The 15,826-nt window shown below is 46.3% G+C and overlaps 1 protein-coding gene across 1 annotated transcript; it reads right to left on the bottom strand.

Annotated features, from left to right (window-relative positions):
- Window positions 1–13,913: 13,913 nt before the first annotated feature.
- LOC131291492 (uncharacterized) lies at window positions 13,914–15,326 on the bottom strand. The gene has a single exon (XM_058320711.1). It carries the CDS (start codon window positions 15,324–15,326, stop codon window positions 13,914–13,916), a length of 1,413 nt encoding a protein of 470 aa, XP_058176694.1.
- Window positions 15,327–15,826: the final 500 nt, after the last annotated feature.

The following is a 15,826-nucleotide window of genomic DNA, read 5'->3' as shown; positions in this document are numbered from 1 at the left end:
TTTCTTATTAGCAATAAGCAAGCTAAAAGCTACTAACTATAAAGAAATTACCAACAATAACGGAATAATCGTTACTAAGTTAGGTATAGTAAGGATTCGAGCTGGATACACTCGATTAATACATAAAATTGATTTGAAAATAATTGAAACAAATCTTGATTACATAGAAACAACAGCTAATTCTATAAAGCCAATCGAACATCATCTAGGTAGAACACTTAAATACAAACTGCAACATGCAAGAAACCAACTAAGTGGTCTTAAGCCAATAAGACAGAAAAGAGGACTTATAGACGCACTAGGAACAGCTATTAAATTCATAGCAGGAAATCCAGACAGTGATGACTTGAAAAATATTCAGGAACATCTTTTCCTTATCGAACAAAAAGAAAATGGACTAATAACCAACAGTAATAGACAGTATAAAATAAACTCAATTTTTGAGGAAAAATTAAACAACATAACAAAAACACTACATAAAGTCACGCAAAATATTCTACAAGTTTCGAAAACACCAAGTGATTTGGAAGTTGTTAGCATGATTTTCGAAGTAGATGAAATTATTCAAATACTAAGAATAATAGGAGAACAGATCGAATTTGTAAAATTAAACATTGTTCACAAGGACCTCTTTACTCTAGGAGAAAAAGAAAAATTGTACAATTTGTTAAAAAATCAGATGATCAGCATGAACCAGCTAGACGAAGTCTTCAAATACTGCAGCGGGAACATCGCCTTCTCCAATAATCAAGCCGTCATGTTAGTCAAGATACCCATGCTTGAAAAAGAAACGTTCGAACTCCTAGAACTCCATACTCTGAACAGAAACGGAAGTAAAATCGACACACATGTCCAATATGTTGCAAAGAACGCTAACCGCATATTCATACAAAATAACATATGCGAAATATGCGAACCAACTTGGCCAGTTGAAGACCAATGTATCTTCAACATCCTCGTTCACAAAACCCCAATATGCCCTATAAAAACTGCACTTCAAAAGTGGGCAGCCAAAGAAATCCTTCCAGGGATAATATTACTGGATACACAGAGGCCAATAACGGTATACGACTCATGTGGTGTTGCAAAGAATATCAGCACACCAACAATCATAGAAGCAGAGAACTGCACAATTCAGCTAAAGAACCTCACATTCAACAGCAGAGCAATAATCACACACGAATACCTAATCCCAACCTACGGAAAATACCCGAAGAAAGCAGCGGAATCCGAAGAAGACGTTGTGTTGATTAAAATAAACAACCTAGAGAAACTAGCTGAGCAACACTTCAACAAAAATCAGAAACACACAATCATAACAGCAACAAGTGCAATTTTGCTGTTAGCTGCAATTTTGGCATACTCGTGTACCACATTCTGGAAGAACAGGAAAAATTCCCATCAATTGGATCGAGGCGCTCCAATCTTAAGGGGGGGGAAGTTATGTGAAACACAAGAAGGCAATGCGCCTCGCGCGAACTAGCAGCCACAACGCCACGCGCGAGCCAGCGGCCACAACACCACGCGCGAGCAACTGGACACCAGCATGGAATCGTGGGAACGGACGCTTCCGGACACCAGCAGCCAGACGCATCGTCAGCGCAATCGGCGCGGCCAACGTAGCCGTACTATTTCCAATAAAGCAGTCTTCAGTCTTTAGTCGTCCAAGCTCAGACCAACATCGTAAAATAAATAGTTCATTTTTTAAAAAATCCGAAAGGAAAGTTATCCTATAACTATATATCTACTGTGTAGTCGTTTGTATGGACTGTATGGGAATGCATCGGTATACGCTCAACCCGCTCTAGCCATTTAAACCTCTCGCGGAGCGAATTCGTATGGCCAACGCGTTTCGGTTTTTGCTCTTCATATAGTGGTCGGCTGGATATATTATAGATCGGTGGTCAGCCGTTCGTAATACCGGAGGGTGCCAGACTCGAGCTTCGATCCCACACCTACGGTGTGTTGTTTCCTCGCGCTACCGCTGCGCCATGGGCACCCCCGCGTATTTAGGCTTATAATATTCAATTATGCATATGAATCATAGAAAGCTCGAATCATTTTGCACTTTTCTTTCCAGGCTCATGTTGTGATACCGAGATTATCAATGCACTTCCAAAACGATACGACATGTCTATTTAGAACGTGGCGCAACAAGTTGTTGAAACTGGTTTTCGGCTAGCAGTACGGCTGTCAACGTTACAAACGTTGCTGATTTTTATTTGTTTTTTCTAATAAAATTATTTATAACTTAATATATTAATATATTAGAATATTTGCTCACAATTGCACCAATGTAGATAGTTTTTGATGATGATTTTTATTATTCACAAAAATTTCTCTGTCCGTGCAACGCATTGTACAGCACGTGAATGCGGATGTATAAACAGGTATCCATTCTAGTAGTTTTGCACTGCAATAAAAACGGGGCCGAGACCATTTTGACGCGCACCGCTCATTCTACCAAGTGAACTGGTTCCAAGTAGACGTGTTTAAAGATAGCTTGTGATTGTTATTTTTTTGATCATTTTGTGTTAAAAGTTTGTGAAAATGCAGGCCTCGTGTGTTTCGACGCTGTTGATATTAGAAGCAGGAAGTTTGGCTCCGTTGAAAAGTGTCGTTATCAAAAGCAAAGAGTTTACATTCGGCACACATCCGTTGAATACATTCCGGATTATGAATTCATGCGAAAGGCTACACTGCAAAGTAGTTGTGGCGCGGAAATCGAATGTGGTAAGCTACAGCGTATTCGTTTGTTAGATTTTAGACTTAATGATCGGTTTTATAGCTATCCTCAAAAGGCTTTAAGGATGTTAAAATTATTAAGACTATTTTGCCTGCTGAGAAACCTCTATAAAACCAATTGGACTTAGTACACCCATGTTAAAACATTGATAAACTTGTTAAAGTCTATTAAGTCTTGGAAATGTTACTTGGGATCTCACTTAGCGCATTCAGCTGTGGACCTGTCGAGCATGAACATCCCCATCACTGAAGAAATCGTTGCTAAGGCTATACGTCGTATTAAATTTTCATATGTTCCCGGACTGGATGGAATCCCTTCATCAGTGATTATTAACTGTGCGAGCGCTATCACTGCTCCTGTGTCGTCGCTCTTCAACCTGTCGCTTAGCTGAAGTCAGTTTCCCAGCGCATGGAAATATTCGTGGATGACACCCATTTTCAAAAAGGGTAACATTGGTCAGGTCGAAAACTACCGTGGTGAAACGTACAGAGTAGCCAAGCAGAATGGCTTCCTACCGATTTCCTTAAACTTTAACTGTTGAGAACGAAGAGGACTTCAAACGGCGGAGCAACGGACTGACGACGTGAGGACCTGTAGATAAAAGTCGACAAATTTCGGATTCTACTGTTCCCTGGCACTTCCAGGTCAAAACTGCTTTTTTTTAAATTTGTTTAAGAGATTTTGCGCCTTAAAGGTCAAAACTGCGAGCTTTTATTATAATGCTTTGGTTCCTTATATACTATTTGGCTAACCCCGCTGTGCCGATACCCTTCTTCCATCTCCCGTTTATCAACCCTCCCGGCTTCGCCCAAACCTAACTGATGTGCACAACCGTCCACCGCAGCACTTCCCACGTTTCGAAAGGAAACCAGCTACCGCAGCGTTTCCATCATTTTGTTTGCATTGATCGCCGATCAGAACATGTCGCGACAGGAATTATCTTGTCCAGTTGTTTACTCATTCAAGCGACGTACTCATGATGTACATAAGTTAAGAATCAAATCGCTACACCACCAACAAGCGCAGATGCACCTTCTGCAAACGCAGCTAACAGATCAGATGTCTTCGCCAACGTTCCCAAAACAAGCTCAACGGAACGTTGGGCTTCGTCAGCAGTCTCCACGATTCTCCCAACCACGATGCCGATGCCACGTCAGCAATACTCCTCGACGACAGCAGCGACCAACGCGAACGCGAACTCAACGGCAGTTAGTTACAGTTTTAGTTTTTAAAAACTTTAATGTTACAATAAAAATTATAATTCATATATATATATATTTTAATGTGTTGTGTGTTTCGCGGACTACGTTTTATTTATTGAACTGGTGTTTTAACGTGGACCGTGATTGTGAATAAAGAAAAAAAATTCGTTCGTCTAGCCGAAAACGCCGAAGGATGAAGACTAACGACATGAATCCCTCGGAAGCCTTCGAAGAAGCCGAGCTGCGCCGATTATCGCAAAATCGCGCAAATGTTCCTGGCCCAACGATCCAGCCAGGCGTCCCACGGCAGCCAATATATGGATTGCACGACTTTCCGGCACAGGGACGCCACAACGACGCTTCCTCGTGGCGTCCCTGTGCCGGAAAGTATATTGGCTTCAACGACCGACATTTGGTCAGCCGCCATCGCAGTCATCAGCGCCGCCATCGCATTCGTTGGCACCGCCATCGCTGCACTCCAGCCATTTGCTGCTGCTGGTGGGCCATTTGTTGCTGGAGCACGCTCAGCATTTGTAGCATCGCTGCGCTTTCTGGTGATGCTACAAATGCTGAGCGTGCTCCAGCAACAAATGGCCCACCAGCAGCAGCAAATGGCCCAACAGCAGCAGCTAATCAACGAGTTTTTCAAGCAGGGAACGCTCAATCAGAGTACCGCGACTTCCGTCGTCCAACCAGAGCAAATCATTGACTATCTTTCTCATACCATTTCAGAGTTCCGGTATGAGAAAGAAGTTGGAATCACTTTCAAGAACTGGTACTCACGCTACACCGATCTCTTTCAGAAGGACGCTGCAAGGATCGACGACCCTGCCAAAGTTCAGTTGCTATTAAGAAAGCACGCACGACCGGTACCTTTCGTTCATAATGCCCAGTCGTCCGTCAGATTTCTCATTGGAGGACACCGTGGTAAAGCTGACGGCGCTTTTCGACACAGAGGAATCACTGCTCAGCCGATGATTCAAATGCTTGCAACTAACTAAAGAACCAACCGAGGATCACCTCAGCTACGCTCGGCAAGCTTAACGAAGACGATCTCAAAACACTACTATTCGTCTGTGGCCTGAAGGACGAAGCCGATTCTGATTTACGGACACGCCTTTTGGCCCGCATCGAGGATCGAGTGTGCACAACGCTGCAGCAAGTGTCCACAGAATGCCACCGGCTTGCAAACCTGAAAAAGGACAGCGCCATGATAGAGGCCCCCGCATCGTAGCGCGTGTTGGCAGTCAACACTAGAGGGGATCGCCAAAGACGGCAACATTCTACCGACACAGCTGTTCCTAACAATCCGTGTTGGCTGTGCGGAGGCCGTCATTGGATGCGAGAATGTGCTTATCGTACACACCGATGCGAAACGTGTTCGAGTATTGGGCATAAAGAGGGCCATTGCGAAACAGCAGCTCGATGCAGATCAAAAAACCGTTTCACCCGGCGCAGAAGAACGCAAATGCTATCTTTAAACGTCCACAATGTTCAACAACGGCGAAAATTTGTGCCTGTTTTGATAAACCGCTCGCCAGTCCGATTGCAGCTTGACACCGCATCGGATATCACCGTGATCGATCGGAAAACCTGGCAGCGTATTGGCAGTCCTGAACTAGCATCTTCTTCGATAATAGCTCACACAGCATCGGGTGCTAACCTGGCACTGGACGGGAGTTTTATGGGTAATGTTAGCGCGGCCGACCAAACCAAGCAGGTTCAGATTTTTGTTACTCCAGCACGCCTGCTTCTTCTAGGGCTTGATCTAATCGACGCATTTTCGTTGTGGTCAACTCCCATTGTTCAATTCTGCTTCCAGCTGAAGAAATCGAACGACGCGCAGCAATCATGGCAAGAGAGGTTCCCCCAAGTATTCCAAGGTACTGGTTTGTGTACGAAAGCGAGTGTCTCGTTTACACTCAAGGATAATTATCATCCGGTATTCCGGCCCAAGCGTCCAGTAGCTTACGCGGTACGAGAAGCAGTTGACCGGGAACTAGACCGGTTGGAAACGCTAGGTGTCATCACACCAGTAAAAGCGTCTGATTGAGCTGCGCCAGTTGTCATAGTAAAAAGGCCAATGGCTCTTTGCGCTTATGTGGAGACTATTCCACTGGACTAAACGATGCCCTAGAACCAAATGAATACCCGCTACCGCTACCGGATGATAAATTTGCAAAACTGGCTAACTCCACAGTCTTTATCAAAATCGACTTCTCCGACGAGTTCCTCCAAGTTGAAATCGAGCCTCAGTTTCGTCCGTTGCTGACCATAAACACGCATCGCGGTCTCTATCATAACAACCGCCTCCCTCCAGGTATAAAGATAGCTCCAGCAGCATTTCAAATGGTTATGGATAAAATGCTAGCCGGCCTTAACAACGTGTCAGGTTATCTCGACGATATTATTGTGGGTGGATCTACGGAAGCAGAGCACAACGAGTTACTCGCAAACGTGCTTGCCAGGATTCAAGAGTATGGGTTCACCATTCGGGTCGATAAATGTGCATTTAAAATGCAACAGATAACATACCTAGGACACGTTATCGATTGCCGCGGACTGCATCCAGATCCAACAAAAATCGCGGAGCCGACGGACGTTACCGAAGAATCTTCCGGAGCCGACGGACGTTACCAGTGTGCGGTCGTTCTTAGGGGCGATTAATTGTTATGGCCAATTTATTCCCAACATACGTAATCTGCGATACCCCCTGGACACGCTTCTGAAGGAAAACACTCCATTCCAGTGGACTTCGGAGTGCAAGCGGGTTTGCCTTGAGTTCAAGGCCCTCCTTGCATCGGACTTACAACTCGCCCACTATGATCCGCATCTCAAAATAGTGGTTTCGGCAGATGCATCGTCAATCGGTCTCAGGGCAACCATCAGCCATGTATACCCCAACGGTTTCAGAAGAGTTATCCAACATGCCTCACGTACCCTCACTAAAACAGAGCAACGATACAGCCAAATTGACAGGGAAGGCTTGGCCATTATATTTGCTGTTAAAAAGTTTCACAAAATGATTTTTGGTAGGCACTTCACCCTGCAGACGGATCATCGCCCGCTTCTACACATCTTCGGTTCAAAGAAAGGCATACCGACATTCACGGCAAACCGTCTTCAGCGTTTCGCGCTCACCTTGCTAGCATACGACTTTGACATCGAGTATGTTCGCACCGAAGATTTCGGAAATGCCGATTTGCTATCGCGTGTGATAAGCATACACACCAAGCCTGATGAAGATCAAATAATTGCCAGCTTAGAAGCGGACGTCAAATCATTAGTTTCGCGGACCTAGCAAGAGAAACAAAGCAAGATCCATTATTACAAAAAGTCACACGCTTCATTCGTGACGGCTGGCCAACAAATTCCACGTTTACGGGTGACCTGTCGCGTCTTCACGCCAGAAGGGAGGCGCTATCAATCGTGGACGAGTGCATTCTTTTCGGAGAGAGGGTGGTGATCCCTCAAACGCTGCAGCAGCGATGCCTCCGTCAGGTTCCCCAAGGTCATCCTGGAATTCATCGTATGAAAGCTTTGGCTCGAAGTTTTTTCTACTGGCCATCGCTAGACTCAGACATCGCGGAGGGGGTGAAAACCTGCCATGCATGCCAGATAGCTGCAAAATCCCCTCCGCACGCAAGCTCGGTGCCTTGGCCAGATGCTACAAGACCTTGGGAACGAATGCACGTGGACTATGCGGGTCCGCTAGATGGAGATCACTTTCTTGTGGTAGTTGATTCGTTTTCAAAATGGCCCGAAATCGTTCGCACAAGCAGTATCAGTGCATCTACAACAATTGGATTACTACGCGCACTATTTTTTTTTTTTGTAAAATATGATTTATTTGTACAGTTTATACACGGGTTTACATTATATTAGGTAACGGTTGTATATTAGGTAACAAGTAAAATCCCTGGGATTAGGTATGGTGGCCCTTATAGGGGCAAGGAACACGCGAGCTATTCGCACGTTTCGGAGTTCCAAACCTTCTCGTGTCGGATAACGGAACCCAATTTACGAGCGCGGAATTCACCGAATACTGTGCCCAGAACGCCATACAACATATAACGACGGCGGCTCCCTATCATCCACAATCCAATGGGCAGGCAGAAAGGTTCGTCGATACTTTTAAAAGAGCCATTCGGAAAATCTCAGCAGACGGTACCACACTTAAAGAAGCGTTAGATATCTTCTTACTCGCCTACCGAAGCACACCGAACTCTGTTCTGGAATTGTCCAAATCGCCAGCGGAAAAGATGCTAGGATTTGCTACGTCCGGCACATTCCAACGATCCTACAACGGTGCCTACTACCGGACATAACAGAGAGTTCAAGCCGTCGGACCAAATTTATGCTAAGCGCTATTCGCGAAATGGATGGAGTTGGGTCGCAGGTACTATCATTGAGCGACTTGGAGCGGTTCTCTACAAGGTCAAGACCTTTGACCAAAAGATCATGAAGAGTCACGTGAATCAGCTACGCGAACGACACACACCTTCTCAACGAGGCACAGTGGGTCCTCATCAGGGACGTTTACCTTTAGAGGTTTTGTTGGACTCGTGGCACCTGGCAACGTCGCAGAAACCGTCAGCGCCTCAGACGCAAACGCCAGCCGTGGTTACCATGGATCCAGGATTCAATTCGGTACTACCGCAGCTGATGTTGACGGAAGAAACTCAACCATGCGCATCATCATCAGCATCCGGCACGCACTGCAGGAACGAGTGGCACATTCCCTCCGAGTGCCCCGTCTACCGCAAGCTGCAAAAGGAGCAGAAAAAGACCGTCATAGAGAGGGCCCGGGGAACCTACGCCCAAGCGCTACAAAAGGCTCCTGACGCCCTATCTGATACCCTGCTTAACCAATTTAACATCTTAGAACAGGGTCTAGAGAATGACGTTTCTACCATGCTCCCCCGGGCAGGTAATAACAGAAAACAATTAAGCTTTGCGGTACGGTACAAGCTAGCGAAAAAAAAAGTAATTTCAAAGAAGAAGGTAGCACAGAAGAAGCAAAACAAGCCCCCAAAGCCCGTAGCTTCCAGACCTGCGCCAGCTCAACAGGCAGAAACTCGCACTCCCCGATCCACACCTAGTCAGACCATCCCACCGGCTGCACCTAGCACCTCAGCGTATACCGGCAAACCTGGCTCCTCTGCTAGAGAGCCTGGCTCGTGCGCCAATATCCCTCCCCCATCCCTTTCTGACATCCTTCAGTCGTTGCTGGACGCTCTCAACCTCCCTCCTCCCCTGTCGAGTCTGGTAGCCTGCGCGTTGCCCTTCATACGAGGTGTGTTACATCGATGGCTGACACAATGGCCATGCATTAGCAAGATTGTACGGACCGATGTTTGATACGACAAACATTGTCCAATGGAATTGCAGGAGCCTTCTGGGGAAGATAGACCTCTTCAAGGCCCTGCTGAATGAACACCAGGTTGATGCATTCGCACTTTGCGAGACATGGCTAACCCCGGAGACTACACTCAGATTCCCAGGATACAACATTATTCGTCAGGACCGAGACTCACGGGGAGGAGGAGTACTGATAGGAATAAAATCAAACCAGTCTTTTTCCCGCATCCACTTTACAAACAGTGGAACAATAGAGGCAGTAGCCGTTAGCACTAGGTTAGGAGAGCAAGACATTGCTATTGCCTCGGTCTATGTCCCGCCGTTTTCTACAGTTAGCCGAACCAGACTGGAATTAATAGAAAGAGAGCTACTTAATCTGTCAAGACTCCTCCCCCCACCGTTGCTCATATTAGGGGATTTCAACTCACATAGCTATGATTGGGGGGGAAATAGGGATGACGCCCTGTCTCACATCATTAGAGACTTTGTAGATAACATGGGATTGACAATTCTAAACTCTGGAGAAGCGACTAAAATTCAAACACCCATGTTTAGTCCAAGCGCTCTAGACCTATCGTTGTGCACGTCAACTTTGCGGCAAAATACTAAATGGAAGGTAATAGCCGACCCACTGGACAGCGATCATCTGCCTATCCTTGTCACACTCTCAAAACCAAGTGGAACCACGGCAAGAGGTGTTTTTAAAGGTGACATTACCCTAAATATTGACTGGAGAAAATATGCTGAGCTTGTTACCGCTTGGCTCACCCGAGAACCGGACCATGAGTCGTCTTTGGAGGAATTCTCAAACTTTGCTGTAGGAGTATACGAGTGTGCCCTTAAGGCACAAAAAGGTCACACACATATCCCGAAATCCTTCAAGAGGACGCCTAATCCCTGGTGGGATAGGGACTGCCAAGCGGCTAGCATAGCAAAACGCAAAGCCTACAAGTACTACTGCAACACTGGCTCCAGATCTCTATTTGAGAGCTATAAAGGTCTGGAGAAAAAGTGTAAAAACCTGTGTAAGGCTTAAAAAAAGGGACACTGGCGAAGCTACGTGAATTCCCTTAATCCGGCAACAGCTCTCCGCTCGCTATGGAGGAAGCCTAAAAGGATGAGGGGGCACTGCCCAGGAAACGAAAGTGAACGTTTCACTGCGGACTGGCTGAAACCGTTTGCTCACCGGATTTGTCCAGACTTCGTCCCTGAACAGTGCTTCAAACAGTTGGGGGCGGAAGGAGACCTAGCACTGGATAAATCATTCACAATGGTGGAGTTCTCCTAAGCCCTGCTCTCGAGCAAAAATTCCGCCCCAGGATTAGACAACATAAAAATAAAGCTTATCCAACAGCTCCCGGACCTAGCCAAGAAACGGTTACTGTGCATATTAAATAATCTTTTCACGCTAAACATCGTTCCCCCCTCCTGGCGCGAAGTAAGGGTAGTGGCCAGTTTGAAAAATGGTAAACCCCCTTCAGAGCATACTTCGTATCGTCCCATTGCAATGCTGACATGCTTACGCAAATTATTAGAACGAATGATACTATTCCGCCTGGAGGGATGGCTGGAAGCAAAAAACCTTCTATCCAACACCCAGTTCGGCTTCCGGAAAGGCAAAAGCCCCCAAGACTGTCTAGCACGTCAGTTTTTTTAGACATTCAAGGAGCATTCGATTCAGTATCGCCACAACTTTCTGTTCAACCTTCTCGCTGAGAAAACGATGCTGTTTGACAATAGGCATCATCGGGAAAGAAGGGTAAGCTTCTTCGGTCTACCACAAGGCTCATGCCTAAGTCCTATTCTTTATAATTTCTATGTGAACGGTATTGACGCTTGCCTTGAACCGAGTTGTACCCTGAGGCAGTTCGTGGATGATGTAGTTCTCTCAGTTGCCCGTAGGGACCCCGCCGAAGCAAAAACATTCCTACAAGCCACGATCAATAATCTGGAAAATTGGTCTAGCGAAATGGGAATAAGGTTCTCCCCAGAAAAAAACTGAACAAATAACTTTCTGTTTCTTCAGCAACACGGCGGGAAATAAACAAAAAGGCCTATACGAACCCGAAATTAATTTATTAGCAAATTAATTTGTTTCTCCAGGGGAAACAGATTAAAAAAGTTGACACAGTGGGGATATATCTGGGAATTTGGTTCGACAGAAAACTCAAGAGGAGTAAACATGTGACAGAACCACGAAAATGCTCTCGCCGTATTAACTTCCTCCGCACAATAACAGGCTTCTGGTGGGGGTCTCACTCAACGGACGTACTGCGACTCTATAAGACTACGGTTCTCTCGGTATTGGAGTACGGCAGCTTTTGTTCCCACTGGGCAGCAAAGGCTCCTATGCTGGTGCTAGAGAGAATCCAATATCCAATCCGATGCCTGCGACTTGCCTTGGGGTGCATGAAGTCAACGCACAACATGTCACTGGAAGTTATGGCCGGTGTAATGCCACTTAGACTGCCCCTGAAACAACTAGCACTACGGTACATCATTCGGGCCTCAATCTCGAAACCGTAAGTGATAAACAATTTTGAAATGCTGCAAGAATTAGGGTGCAGCAGCAGAATTTTGCTAATTTATCAGGACTTCTTGTCATTACATATTATTGCTGACAAAGTCCCGAGATTTAACCTTGCTGCGCTTCCTGACAAGTTTGATAAAATTCTAAAGATTGACACATCCTTTAAAAAGGAGTTAAATTCCATCTCCAAGAAAGGGCGAGAGACGACAGTCCCTGCCATCTTTAGGAAAAAGTTTGGCCATATAGTAAAGCCGGAGAAGCAGTTTTATACGGATGGATCTGCGTCCGCCGAGGGCGCTTGAGCTTGAGCGCTGTTCAAGCTCTCCAAATATGAATGTAGTTAATAGCAAAGATTTTTTTGTTATTAACATTTTAGAACTACTATGTGCTCTTTTTGACAAAGCCTTCCGAATCTTTCGCATTTTGTGCACACTTTTTGTCACATTTGCGTACCTCGGATCGAAATGCCGTTTATGGACGAAAGATAAGCCTCGTGGCGATACACATTCGTGCCGAACATTGCTTTTCGCTAGCTCGTACGAAAAGTGAGTTTTTGGGTATACGGCAGTTCACCATGCATTTCTACCTTGCCTTTTGCTCACCATGCATATTTACCTTGCCTTTGGCCCAATCCCCGAATATCGTCTCCGCGTTAATAGTTAGCGCTTCCAAGTGTTCAGAGCAATGTTCCAACATGATAAGTACTTGCCAAAACAGTGCTTGCCATGCCGGTCCGGGAATTACACGCGGTGGCGCATTTTGTGCACACTTTTTGTCACATTTGCGTACCTCGGATCGAAATGCCGTATATGGACGAAAGATAGGCCTCGTGGCGATACACATTCGTGCCGAACATTGCTTTTCGCTAGCTCGTACGAAAAGTGAGTTTTTGGGTATACGGCAGTTCACCATGCATTTCTACCTTGCCTTTTGCTCACCATGCATATTTACCTTGCCTTTGGCCCAATCCCCGAATATCGTCTCCGCGTTAATAGTTAGCGCTTCCAAGTGTTCAGAGCAATGTTCCAACATGATAAGTACTTGCCAAAACAGTGCTTGCCATGCCGGTCGGGGAATTACACGCGGTGGCGCATTTTGTGCACACTTTTTGTCACATTTGCGTACCTCGGATCGAAATGCCGTATATGGACGAAAGATAGGCCTCGTGGCGATATACATTTGTGCCGAACATTGCTTTTCGCTAGCTCGTACGAAAAGTGAGTTTTTGGGTATACGGCAGTTTACCATGCATATTTACCTTGCCTTTTGCTCACCATGCATATTTACCTTGCATTTTGGCCAAACCCTGAATATCCTCCTAGCGCTTTCAGGTCTTCGGCAAAGTTGTAGATCTCGACAAGGTAAGACTATTTTCTCAATATTCATTTTTCCCTCCGATCCCTCCTTTCCCCCGCAAATCGCCCTACAATGTGCAATTAGTGCGACTTAGTCCCCAAATTGGGTGGTCATCACATAATATCGTCTTGTTCTTTCAAGCTAGTCTATTCAAACTTTAAGGTTTTGAGTGTTTTTCGGATTTCTTAAATGATAAATGATCTTGGTTTCAATTGCAGCAAATGTTTCTATTTCAGTTTTTGATGATTATAATAAAAATTCTTATTAACAGTGGGAACTTCTCACATCTTAAAAAAATGAAGCTTAATTGAAAATTTTACTTGAAAAGGGCTGCGCTTCTTTGCATGCTTATTGAGAATGGTAAAAACCGCTTTGCAGGTATTAAAAAAATTTTGATTACAATGATTAAATATAAAATAAATGGTGTTAGGAATTTCTGAAATAATGAGCCTCGTGGCGAATTTCGGTTTTTAGTTCACTTTATTTTAACTGTGTCTAAAGTGTTCGCAGCGTCGCCGCACTAAAAAATTATCCACTTCTCCACGCTCCGGGTTTTACGTCTGCTCGCAACTAAGATTCGCACCGAAAAGAACTCCTCTCGCTCGTTCCGATCTCGGCTTACTTAGATTACGTCGGGCGAAATCACGCTGCCACTAATGACAGCTACTTCGCCTGGCAATATTCTCCCCCGGGTGCGGCAAGTGCAACGAGGCGCACTTTATTTCGCTACGTCCGGTACGACAAGCCGGGGCACTGGTCTACGCACGATTCCATTTGCTGTTTTTACAAGAGCTTGCCGTATTCGCCCATCGGCTGCGGAAATGGTCTCCTGCACCCGTCCTCTAGTCCAGTCTTTCCGCTTATTTTCATCCGCTATCAGCACGACATCCCCTTCTTGCAGCGGTCTTGCCTCAGCGAACCACTTTGTCTGCCTTCGAAGTTCTGGCAAGTACTCCTTGAGCCAACGCTGCCACATTCTGTCCAAATATTGCCGAATGCCTATAAACAACTCCTTTGGCATCTTGGAGGAAGTGGCTGGGGTCTTCGTAAGCGTCCTACGTCCACCTGAGCTGCCCAATAAAAAGTGGTTCGGAGTCAGAGCTTCCGATTCGGCTGCATCTAGAGGGAGATAGGTTAGAGGATGGGAGTTAACGATTGACTCAGCTTCCGTCAGCATAGTTTCAAACTCATCATAGTTGAGTTTGCCTTCCGTGTATGCGTCCGCTATCGCCGCTTTCACGGAGCGGACCAGACGTTCCCACGCTCCACCCATATGCGGTGCTCCAGGGGGTATTAATGTCCACTTGGTCGCTGCGTCGGTGAACGTTTGATACAGCTCCTGAGCGATTTGGGCCCGTAGTAGTCGTTCGGCCCCATGGAAATGGGTACCATTATCGCTGTAGATTTCCGTGGGCGATCCCCGCCGGCATATGAAGCGGCACATACACGAAATGAATGAGGCAGTGGACATGTCGTAGGCCACTTCCAGGTGGGCGGCTCGAGTCGTGAGACATGTGAAGAGGGCCACCCATCGCTTCACATTCGAGCATCCTTGTTTTATCAAGAAGGGTCCGAAATAATCCACGCCAATTCGACTGAAGGGAGCCTCGAATACGGCGAGACGTGCTCTAGGCAAGGGCGCCATTCGGGGTATCGCGGGGTCCGTTCTACGAATCTTGCAGAAAACACAGTCTCGACTTATCTGTTTTACTAACGATCGTAGCCCTGGGATGACGTATTCCTGCCGAATTTCATTAACAACCGTGTCCACGTGTGCATGTCGGTACCGGCGGTGTAGTTTTTCAACCAATAGTTTGGTGCAGTGATGCCGTTTTGGGAGGATAACTGGAAATCGCACATTATATTCGAGATGATCGGCCGCAGACAGCCGACTGTTCTGGCGCAGCAGTCCATCGTCATCCATCATAGGGGTATAGGCCATGATGTGGCTTGTTCTTTCGATGACGGGTGTGTCGGTTAGCAGCGTCGCGACTCCTTCCGGAAAAGCCTCCTTCTGTATCAGCTTCAGCACTTCTATTTCCGCGGCTTGAAGTTCATTTTGGCTGAAGGTCCCATCCTTCCTCAGTCGCCCAGGTTTAGCATTGTGCAAGAACCGTTTTACGTATGCCATCGCACGAATCACGGGGACTTCACCATCGGGAAAAATGGGTGAAGTCCATGATGGGCGTCCATTCCGCGTGTACCAACACCGTCGCACGGATCTCCTCTGCCGGGTTTCGCTCGATCTGTGGAGAATTTGGCCACTCCGTCTCAGGCAGGCGAATGAAGGGAGGTCCGGGGAACCACTTACTATCGTCATTGAAAAATGGTCCTTTTCCCCACTTAGTAGCCTCGTCCGCAGGATTCATGAGCGAAGGCACCCAGCGCCAGTTGTCGCAGGAGGAATGCTCTAAAATCTCGACAACTCGATGCGCTACATACGGACGATAGTTACGTGGGTCCGCACGAATCCAAGCCAGCGCCACCGTACTGTCAGTCCACAGAGTCTACCGTTGGATGGGGATTGGGTGATGATCTAGGACAAATTTCATCAACCGCGCGCCCAGCATACAGGCTTGTAGCTCCAACTTGGGTATGCTGACAGGTTTCAGGGGGGTCACTTTGGCTTTC

The sequence above is a fragment of the Anopheles ziemanni genome (assembly GCF_943734765.1).
Source record: "Anopheles ziemanni chromosome X unlocalized genomic scaffold, idAnoZiCoDA_A2_x.2 X_unloc_1, whole genome shotgun sequence".
Lineage (NCBI taxonomy): Eukaryota > Metazoa > Arthropoda > Insecta > Diptera > Culicidae > Anopheles > Anopheles ziemanni.
Note: the sequence above shows the minus strand (reverse complement) of the source record. Positions and strands in the feature narration are given on the sequence as shown.